Source organism: Stomoxys calcitrans, chromosome 1 (assembly GCF_963082655.1).
Source record: "Stomoxys calcitrans chromosome 1, idStoCalc2.1, whole genome shotgun sequence".
Taxonomy (NCBI): Eukaryota; Metazoa; Arthropoda; class Insecta; order Diptera; family Muscidae; genus Stomoxys; species Stomoxys calcitrans.
Window position 1 is genome coordinate 244,698,285 of NC_081552.1, and position 10,734 is coordinate 244,709,018.

At 39.2% G+C, this 10,734-nt stretch overlaps 2 protein-coding genes across 2 annotated transcripts; one reads left to right on the forward strand and one right to left on the reverse strand.

The window, feature by feature from the left end:
• Window positions 1–4,232: 4,232 nt before the first annotated feature.
• Window positions 4,233–4,896, reverse strand: LOC106088867 (uncharacterized). The gene is made up of 3 exons (XM_013254576.2): window positions 4,678–4,896; window positions 4,445–4,621; window positions 4,233–4,382 (listed from the first exon to the last, which is right to left on the reverse strand). Exons 1-3 carry the CDS (start codon window positions 4,894–4,896, stop codon window positions 4,233–4,235), a joined length of 546 nt encoding a protein of 181 aa, XP_013110030.1.
• A 69-nt stretch (window positions 4,897–4,965) lies between these two features.
• LOC106088866 (uncharacterized) lies at window positions 4,966–9,172 on the forward strand. The gene is made up of 4 exons (XM_013254575.2): window positions 4,966–4,985; window positions 8,536–8,701; window positions 8,772–8,948; window positions 9,023–9,172. The coding sequence occupies exons 1-4, from the start codon at window positions 4,966–4,968 to the stop codon at window positions 9,170–9,172; spliced, it is 513 nt and encodes a 170-aa protein (XP_013110029.2).
• The last annotated feature ends 1,562 nt before the right edge of the window (window positions 9,173–10,734 follow it).

Sequence of the window (10,734 nt, forward strand, 5' to 3'; positions counted from 1 at the left end):
CGACAAAGAACAGTAAAAGATTTGTTCGACAAATATGTACAAAAGTGAGATAGGCTCAAGAATGCCTTTAGGGCTATCTTTCTTTTGTGGTGGAGGGGGGAAATTTTAAAAAAAGCACACTTGTTTCTAAATTTTCTTGGAATGTGATGTGATAAGAAAGGTTATTATTTTTCATCGCTTATATAAAAAAAGAAAATAAAAGAAATTCTAGAGAATGAGTTGAGGCATGTTTATTGATAAAAAAAAATTTGCTCGGTTATTGTTAGTAAAACTTGAGAACATTTCTGGCATTGAATATGAGACAAATTTTAGACAGTATAAAGGTTTTAGCCACATATTTCAACTCTTTTAACCGAAGTTTTTCAATTTTTTTTTTTTTTGAGGCAACTTGAAAGGTTTCTTCCTGCCAAAAAATGGTCTAAATTGGTTGACGTTTTGGCAAAGCCTTTCTAAATTGATACCGCTGATTTCGGGTGTTTAAACAGTTTAGCCACCTTTTTAAATTGGCCGAAACTGGCTAACAAACATCGCCAGCATTAGTAATGACATAAAAACAGCTGAAAATGTTGTTGCTGCTCTCCGCAGGATTCGAACCTAGGCGATCGGCATAACGTTGGCCTTTCAGATACAGGTATATCCATTATACTCCACACCACTATTGTGGTACTAGGCATTATAATTTAGTGCATTTGTTTGTAACACCCAGAAGGAAGAGAGATAGACCCATTGATAAGTCTACGGATAGACTCAAAATCACTTTCTGATTCGATGTCTGTCTGTCCTTCTGCCTGTCCATGTTAATTTGTGTACAAACTACAGGTTGCAGTTTTCACCCGATCGTCTTCAAATTTGGTACAGGCATGTCTTTCGGCCTAGAGACGAAGCCTATTAATATTGGAAAAAATCGGTTCAGATTTAGATATAGCTCCCATATATATAAGTTCGTCCGATTTGCAGTAATAATGCAATAAAATGGTCATTTGTCAACTAATTCTCCCAAAATTTGGCAGGAAGGATTTTCTTATGACTCTCGTGGTGGTGGTGAATTTCATAGAAATCGGTGCAGATTTAGATACAGCTGTCATATATATGTATAACCCGATGTTCACTTCTATGGTCATTGCAAGCGCATTCATTGACCAATCTTCCCAAAACTTTGTACAACGCTTTCCTTGACGACTTTAACAATATCTATAAAGTTTGCTCGAAATCGGTTCAGATTTATATATATCTCCCATATATATGTTCATCCGATTTGCAGTAATAATACAATAAAATGGTCAATTATCAACCGATTCTCTTGCAATTTTGTTGGAGAGATTTTATTTTGACTCTCGACGTTCCTGGTGAATTTCATAGAAATCGCTTCAGATTTAGATATAGCTGCCATGTAAATCGACCGATTTTCACTCCTAGAGCCACTTCAATCGCATTCATTCTGCGGGGCAATGCAACTTGGATCTCTTTCTGACTTGGAGGTAAACATTATACACCATCATCAGGGATTGGTTCTGCGGTATCCTCTTCGCCGCCAACGTCGAACACCAGCAGTTGGGTAAAATGTTCTTTCCATATCCTCAGCACGCTATCTGTGTCAGTTACCAGATTTACTTTTTTTCTCTACAGGAAGATGTGCCTGCACCAATGCCATTGGTTTGATGTTTAATTCTTTGGTAAAATTTCCAAACTCCATTCTGACTCCTGTACTCCTCACGTCTTTCCAGTTCGTCTTAAATCCGAAGATGGGCTATATTGGACTATATCTTGATATAGCCCCCATATAGACCGATCCGCCGATTTAGGGTCTGAGGCGCATAAAAGCCACATTTATTATCCGATTTCGCCGAAATTTGGGACAGTGATTTGAGTTAGGCCCTTCGACATCCTTCGTCAATTTGACCCAGATCGGTCCATATTTGGATATAGCTGTCATATAGAGCGATCTCTCGATTTAAGGTTTTGGGTCCATAAAAGGCGCATATATTGCCCAATGTCGCTGTAATTTAGGACAGTGAGTTAGGTCAAGTCCTTCGACATATATCTGCAGTTTGGCTCAGATCGGTCCAGATTGTGATACAGCTGCCATATAGACCGATCTCTCGATTTAAGGTCTTGCGCCCATACGAGGCGCATTTGTTGTTCGATTTTACCAAAATTTGGTACAGTGAGTTTTGTTAGGCCCTTTGACATTCTTCTTCAATTTGGCGTAGATCGGTCCAGCTTTGAAGATAGCTGCCATATAAACCGATCTCTCGATTTAAGATTTTGAGCCCATAAAAGGCGCATGTCACGTCCGATGACGCCGAAATTTGGGACAGTGAGTTAAGTTGACCCACGCGATATATTTCTGCAATTTGGTTTAGATCGATCAGATTTCGATATAGCTGCCATATAGACCGATCTCTCGATGTAAGGTTTTGGGCCCATAAAAGGCGCATGTCACGTCCGATGTCGCCGAAATTTGGGATAATGATTTGCGCTAGGACCTTCGACATCCTTCTTTAATTTGGCCCAGATTGGTCCAGATTTGTACATAGCTGCCATACAGACCGATCTTTCGATTTGTGGTTTTGGAGCCATAAAAGGCGCATTTATTATCCGATTGTGCCGAAATTTCGAACAGTTAGTTGTGTAGAGCTCTTCGATATTTTCCTTCAACTTGTCCCAATTCGGTCCAAATTTGGCAATAGCTGCCATATAGACCGATATCTCGATTTCAAGTCTTGGCCCCATAAAAGACGCATTTATAAGCATTCCTGGATTTTGTTTTTATACCCTCCACCATAGGATGGGTGTATACTAATTTCGTCATTCTGTTTGTAACACCTCGAAATATGCGTCTAAGACCACATAAAGTATATGTATTCTTGATCGTCGTGACATTTTGAGTCGAACTAGCCATGTCCGTCCGTCCGTCTGTCTGTCGAAAGCACGCTAACTTTTGAAGGAGTAAAGGTAGCAGCTTGAAATTTTGCAAAAATACTTTTTATTAGCGTAGGTCGGTTGGTATTGTTAATGGGCCTAATCGGTCCATGTTTTGATATAGCTGCCATATAAACCGATCTTGGGTCTTGACTTCTTGAGCTTTTAGAAGGCGGAATTCTCATCTTATTTGACTGAAATTTTGCACAAAGTGTTTTGATATCACTTCCAACAAATGTTCGAAGTATGGTTCAAATCGGCAGATAACCGGATATAGCTGCCATATAAACCGATCTTGGGTCTTGACTTCTTGAGCCTCTAGAGGGCGCATTTTTTATCCGATTGGAATGAAATTTTGCACAACGTGTTTTGTTAAGATATCCAACAACTGCGGTAAATATGGTTCAAATTGGTTCATGTTTTGATATAGCTGCTATATAAACCGATCTTGGGTCTTGACTTCTTGAGCCTCTAGAGGGCGCAATTCTCGTCCGATTTGACTGAAATTTTGCACGTAGTGTTTTGGTATCACTTCCAACAACTGTGTTAATTATGATTCAAATCAGTTTATAATCTGGTATAGCTGTCATATAAACCGATGTGGGATTTTGACTTCTTGAGCCAATAGAGCACGCAATTCTAATCCGATTTGGGTGAAATTTTGCATGAGATGTTTTGTTATGTCTTCCAATAACCGTGCTAAGTATGGCGCAAATCGGAACATAACCTGATATAGCTGCCATATAAACCGATCCGGGATTTTGACTTCTTGAGCCCCTAGAGGGCGCAATTCTCATCCGATTTGGCTGAAATTTTGTACAACGGCTTCTCTCATGAGCTTCAACATACGTGTCTATTATAGTCGGAATCGATCAATATCTTGATACAGCTCCCATATAAACCTATTTTGCGATTTTGCTTCATGAGCCCCTACAAGGCTCAATTCTTATCCGAATGAACTGAAATATTACACAATGACATTTACAATGTTCAGCATTCATTTACCGTCCGAATCGGACTACAACTTGATATGGCTCCAATAGCATAACAGTTCTTATTCAATATTATTTGTTTGTTTCGCTCATAGAACTCGACAAATGCGATCCATGGTGAAGGGTTTTTAAAATTCGGCCCGGCCGAACTTAGCAATTACTTTTTGGGCAACCCAATAGTTGTTTTTATCTGCCTAGTTTTAAGGCGCTGCTTTGAGTTGGAACTTTTTAAATATTTTTTTGTCTTTATTCAATTCCAGCTGGTTATTTCTTTGTTTCGAAAAACCTATATCCCCTCGTTCCTAGAGTCGCACGTTTTTAAGATTTTTCACAATCCACCAAAAGTTGGCCACGTTTCGCATTGTTGACCTTAAATACAATTTTGACTCTATATTTACCCTTGGGCAATGGCATCAGATTGCTAATCTCGCTATTTAATGTGAAATTGCGAGCAACTACATCTTGAGGCTAAAAATCAATAAAAAAAGTACTTTTTAATCGAATCGTATTGTTTTAGAATGAGCACTCACTTCGTAAGGACATGTGTGATTTGCATTTGTATACTTGAGCACCAGAGGATATGCCAAAGCCCAGATGACAAAGCGTTTGTGGCCCATACCCTTGACGAATTCACACAGATCCAAAGTGTCATCGTAAATAAAGGGCCGATATATTTTGTTGGCTTTGCGAAATATTGTAATGCGGCACTGCGATATAAAACATGACTCTGTTTAAGAAGAATGTTTTGTGATTTTCAACTCACTTTTATGCTGACGGCAGTCTCTAAGAGACGGGCCACAACATTAAGCATGGCCATAGAGTTCTTTGGTGTGTCCACCTTGCACATTGCGAATTGTAGAAACATCTCATTATAGCTGGAGCAATAGATTTCAGTCAAATCAAATCCTTTGGCTGCTGAGGCAATCTGGCACACCAAATGGATGGCACACAAAAACAAAAGGAGCTCGCGAAACAAACACATGTTGAATCTTCAACAATTTCCGTCAGACAAAGATAAGTTAATGAAATAAACACGAAATCACTCAATATAATGCTGACAAATATTAATTGGTAATGCAGTGAAATTCGTAGCCACTTTAGTTGAATATTCTATTCCATTGAAAATAATAATTTTCTGCTTCATTTGGTGTTTGAGTTCATGTGAGGTGTAGCAGGTATTTATATAACTTTCCATGATTTCACTTCATTGACAACCAACTCAACTGTGTTCATAGGTTGTGTTCTTGTGTTGCCATGTGGCATTGTGGGGTCGCCAATATTCTAGGTGGCCTTTGTTTAAAATTGCCACGACGGTCATTCATTCATTTGCAACACATCATATGCATACAGAGGGATGACCCTTAAACAAGCAGTGCATTGGGTTGGCATTAGAGGGAGTAGTGTTTATTGGTATTCGTTCGAAATTTCGGAACGTCAATGTTGGTGAAAAAGACATTAGCCGAAAGTCGATTCCACATACGAATGGTTCAAGCGAAAAATGAATTTTTCCGGTATGACATGTGGTCCGCTCAACTGGTCAATCAATCATTGGGTTGCCCAAAAAGTAATTGCGGAAAAAATAATTGCGAAAAAAAGTGTAAAAAAAATATATTTGATTAAAGTTCATTCTAAGTTTTATTAAAAATGCATTTAATTTCTTTTAAAAAATCCGCAATTACTTGTTGGGCAACCCAATAGAAACGGGTGTGAGTTTCGGTACAGGATTCAGAATGAAGTCCGTAAATACTACCAAAGAATTAAACTTCAAACCAATGGCTTTGGTGCAGGCACATCCTCCTGCAGAGACAAATAAGGAAATCTGGTAACTAACACAGATATCATGCTGAGGATATTGAAAATACATTTTACCCAACTGCTTAAGTCCGACGTTGGCGGCGAAGAGGATACCGCAGAACCAATCCCTGATGATGGTATAAAATGTTTACCTTCTAGTCAAAATGTGGTCCAATCAGCAGTGTCTCGACTAAAGAACAACAAGGCAGCAGGAGCCGACGGGTTACCCGCTAAACTATACAAGACCGCAGGTGACGCATTGATAAGGCATATGCATCAGCTTATCTGCGCAGTCTGGCTAAATGAACGCATACCCGATGATTGAAACCCCAGCAAACTATGCCCCGTTCACAAGAAAGGAGACAAGACGCAATGTTCCATCTACAGAGGAATAAGTCTCTCGAGCGTACTGTGTGAAAGATTAAAACCTAAACTCAATGAGATAATTGGGCCCTATCAATGCGGCTTTAGACCTGGTAAATCCACCCTGGACCAGATATTCACACTGCGCCAGATCCTGGAAAAGACTCGAGAAGGACAAATCAACACCAGCCATATTTTTGTTGACTGCAAAGCCGCTTTCGACAGCCCTATACGTTCAGAGGTATTTCAAGCCATGTCTGAGTTTGGCATCCCTACAAAATTAATAAGACTCTGCAGAATGACACTTGCTGATACGCGTTCCTCAGTAAGAATAGAAAAGAATCTCTCCCAGCCATTTAATACCAAACGAGGTTTCAGGCTAGGACATCCTACGAGGTTTCAGACAAGGTGACAGCCTATCGTGTGCAAAATGCTAATTTTTCCCATTAACATTCCACTAAGGAACCGGGGGCAAACTTCTCACATATCAATGAGTGCAGTCCGAATCAAGTATTAAGCTCAATGATAAGGGGCCCCCATTTTATAGCCTAGTCCGAATGGCGTGCCGCAATGCGACACCTCTTTGGAGAGAAGTTTTACATGGCATAGTACCTCACAAATAAGAGCATTAGGAGAAGAAAACCACAGCTGAAAATGTTTATACCCTCCACCATAGGATGGGGGGTATACTAATTTCGTCATTCTGTTTGTAACTACTCGAAATATTCGTCTGAGACCCCATAAAGTATATATATTCTCGATCTAGCCATGTCCGTCCGTCTGTCCGTCCGTCTGTCCGTTCGTCTGTCCGTCCGTCCGTCTGTCGAAAGCACGCTAACTTCCTAAGGAGTAAAGCTAGCCGCTTGAAATTTTGCACAAATACTTTTTATTGTAGTGTAGGTCGGTTGGTATTGTAAATGGGCCATATCGGTCCATATTTTGATATAGCTGCCATATAAACCGATCTTGGGTCTTGACTTCTTGAGCCTCTAGAGGGCGCATTTCTCTTCCGATTAGAATGAAATTTTGCACGAAGTGTTTTGTTATGATATCCAACAACTGTGCCAAGTATGCTTCAAATCGGTTCATAACCTGGTATAGCTGCCATATAAACCGATCTGGGGTCTTGACTTCTTGAGCCTCTAGAGACCGCAATTCTTATCCTGTTGGAATGAAATTTCGCACGACGTGTTTTGTTATGATATCCAACAATTGTGCCAAGTATGATTCTAATCGGTTCATAACCTGATATAGCTGCCATATAAACCGATCTGGGATCTTGACTTCTTGAGCCTCTAAAGGTCGCAATTATTATCCGATTTGCCTGAAATTTTGTACGACGGATCCATGACCATCAACATACGTGTTTATTATGGTCTGAATCGGTCTATAGCCCGATACAGCTCCCATATAAATCGATCTCTCTATTTTACTTCTTGAGCCCCCAAAGGACGCAATTCTTATTCGAATTGGCTGACATTTAACACAAGTCTCCAACAAATAATTTAATTGTGGTCTAAACCGGATCATATGTTGATATCGCTCTAATAGCAGAGCAAATCTTCTCATATATCATTTTTTGCCTAAGAAGAGTTGCTGGGAAAATAACTCGGCAAATGCGATTTATGGTGGAGGGTATATAAGATTCGGCCCGGCCGAACTTTACACGCGTTTACTTGTTTCTGATGTTCTCGCCAGGATTCGAACCCAGGCGTTCAGCGTCATAAGCGGACATGCTAACCTCTGCGCTACGGTGGCCTTGAACCATATTTAGGTCGGGAAGCCCTAAACTACTCACTGTTTAAAATTTCAGCAAAATCGGATGAAAAATAAAGTTTTTATGGTAATTAGACCCTTTATCGGAAAATCGGTCTATATAGCAGCTATATCCAAATATGGTCCGATTTGGACCGTTCATGAACTTAACCAGCGTGCATCAAAAAGACGTATCTGTGCTAAACTTCAGCTCAATATCTCAATTTGTTAAGGCTGTAGAGTGATTACAACAGACGGACGGACAGACACAAGGACATCGTTAAGTCGTCTTAGAATTTTACCACGATCCGAAGTATATATACTTTGTAGGGTCGGAAATTGATATTTCGATGTGTTGCAAACAGAATGACTAAATGAATATACCCTCTATTCTACGGTGGTGGGTGTTAAAAAAACAATTTTTAACTTTTTGGCATATTAGAGTTGTAAAGGTCGATCAAAACCACCACAAACAGTACGATAACATTTATATATCTCCCACGGCTTCCCTAGTTGGGTATAATTATTATAATTTAATAGCTAATATACATTAAAATATTTTGTAAATTATTATTCAAACATACAAAAGATACAATGATGTTAACTTTTTTCACAGAAATCGATCATTGTCTGATTAAAATTATTGAAGTTTTAACATGACAGTAGTTCACGCATTCTTGTTGTGTTTTTGTTCCATTCATTGCGTTAGGCATGTTTCAACAACAGCCAAAGGCTTTGATTTGACCAACATTAATTGCTCTAGCTACAATCAGAAGTATTTAGAATTTGCTGTGTGCAAAGTGGACACACCACAGAACTCTATGGCCATTCTAAATGTTGTGGCAAGACTTTTGGAGACTGCTGTCAGCATAAAAGTAAGTTGAAGTAGAAACATTATTTTTAAGAAAATGTTTTTCAAAATTTTCCCTTTCCCTTCCCTTTCAGACCCGAGTTAAAGTATTTCGCAAAGCCAGAAAAATCTATCGGCCCTTTATTTATGATGACATTTTGGATTTGTGTGAATTCGTCAAGGGCATGGGTCATAAGCGCTTTGTCATCTGGGCTTTGGCATATCCTTTGGTCCTTAAGTATACAAATGCAAATCACACATGCCCGTATGAAGTAAGCACGTAGTGCTCAAAAACCAAAAAGATATTGAAAAGTTGTTTTTTTTTCTTTTCATAAAATTTTTTTAGCCTCAGGACATAGTAGCTCGTAATTTCACCTTGAATAGCAAATTTAGCAATATGATGCCTTTGCCTAAAGGTAAATACAGAGTCCACATTGTATTTATCCTCAACAATGTCAAACGTGGTATAATTGTTGTGGACTGTGAAAGGAATTGAAAAGAGCTGCTGTTTTAGGTGGTACAAAGTTGTAATACCATCATAAATTGTTGAAATATTTTGCACATATTGTCGTTTTAATGTTATAACCCCCCGCCAGAGGATGGCGGTATACTAATCAAGTCAATCCATTTGTAACACCACGAAATATTGATCCAAGACCCCATAAAATACATATATTTTCTTGATCGTCTCGATATTCTGAGTCGATCCAGCCATGCCCGATCGACCGACAGTCTATCAAAATCACGATAAAGGTCGAACGCGCAAAGCTAGCAGGAAATTTTGCAAAGATGCCTCTTATTGACATAGGTATTGGGGAATGCAAATGGGGTATGAACCGATCTCCTGATTTAACTTCCCTGGAAGTCACAATTTCTATCGATTTGGCTTAAATTTTTCAGATGGTGTTCTGTTGCGACTTCTAACAACTGTGGCAAGTACTGCTGAAATCGATCTATTGGGTTGCCCAAAAAGTAATTGCGGATTTTTCATATAGTCGGCGTTGACAAATTTTATCACAGCTTGTGACTCTGTAATTGCATTCTTTCTTTTGTCAGTTAGCAGCTGTTACTTTTAGCTTGCTTTAGAAAAAATGTGGAAAAAAAGTATATTTGATTAAAGTTCATTCTAAGTTTTATTAAAAATGCATTTACTTTCTTTTAAAAAATCCGCAATTACTTTTTGGGCAACCTAATAGAACCTGATATAGCTCCCATATAAAGCGATCTCCCGATTTAATTTCTTAAGCCCTTATAAGCCGTAATCTTTGTCCGCTTTAGCTGAAATGTTGCGTTTAGTGTTCTATTATGACTTTCAACAACTGTGGCAAATACGGTTTAACTCGGTCTATAAGCTGATATAGCTACCATACAACCGATCTCATTTTTCGTGGCTTCTTGAGCCCCTTGAAGCCGCAATTTTTGTCCGAAATTTGGAGTATTCTGTAAAAAAAAATGCAATGCAGGGGCAAAGTTCTCACATATCAATGAGTGCAGTCCGATTCAAGTTTAAGCTCAATGATAAAGGACCTCCTTTTTATAGCCGAGTCCGAACGGCGTGCCACAGTGCAACACCTCTTTGGAGAGAAGTTTTACATGGCATAGTACCTCACAAATGTTGCCTGTATTAGGAGGGGAAAACCACCGTTGAAAATTTTTTTTCCGAAGGTCTCGCTAGGTTTCGTACCCAGGCGTTCAGCGTAATAGGCGGACATGCTAACCTCTGCGCTACGGTGGCCTCCTCTGTTACAATTTTCAACAACTCTGTAAGTACGGTCCAAATCAGTCTATAACCCGATATAGCTCCCATATAACACAATTTTCCGATTTGATTTCTTGAGCCCTAACAAGCCGCAGTTGTTGTCCAATTTAGCTGAAATTTTGCATGTTCTGTTCTGTTATGACTTTCAACAATTTCACTAAGTAATGTCCAACTCGGTCTATAACCTGGTATAGCTACCATATAAACCGATTTCCCGATTTGATTCCTTGAGCCCCTGGAAGCTGCAATTTTTGTCCGATTTGCTTGAAATTTTGTATGTAGTGTTCTGATAAGACCTT

Bases quoted from the DNA above. Each gene is read 5' to 3' on its own strand.
- LOC106088867 (XM_013254576.2), bottom strand. From the start codon at position 4,896: ATGTGTTTGTTTCGCGAGCTCCTTTTGTTTTTGTGTGCCATCCATTTG. The intron at 4,622-4,677 runs GTGAGTTGAAAA...TTTATATCGCAG, and splicing joins AGACTGCCGTCAGCATAAAA to TGCCGCATTACAATATTTCG. The intron at 4,383-4,444 runs GTGAGTGCTCAT...ATTGATTTTTAG, and splicing joins ATCACACATGTCCTTACGAA to CCTCAAGATGTAGTTGCTCG.
- LOC106088866 (XM_013254575.2), top strand. From the start codon at position 4,966: ATGCTGACAAATATTAATTG. The intron at 4,986-8,535 runs GTAATGCAGTGA...TCATTGCGTTAG, and splicing joins ATGCTGACAAATATTAATTG to GCATGTTTCAACAACAGCCA. The intron at 8,702-8,771 runs GTAAGTTGAAGT...CTTCCCTTTCAG, and splicing joins AGACTGCTGTCAGCATAAAA to ACCCGAGTTAAAGTATTTCG.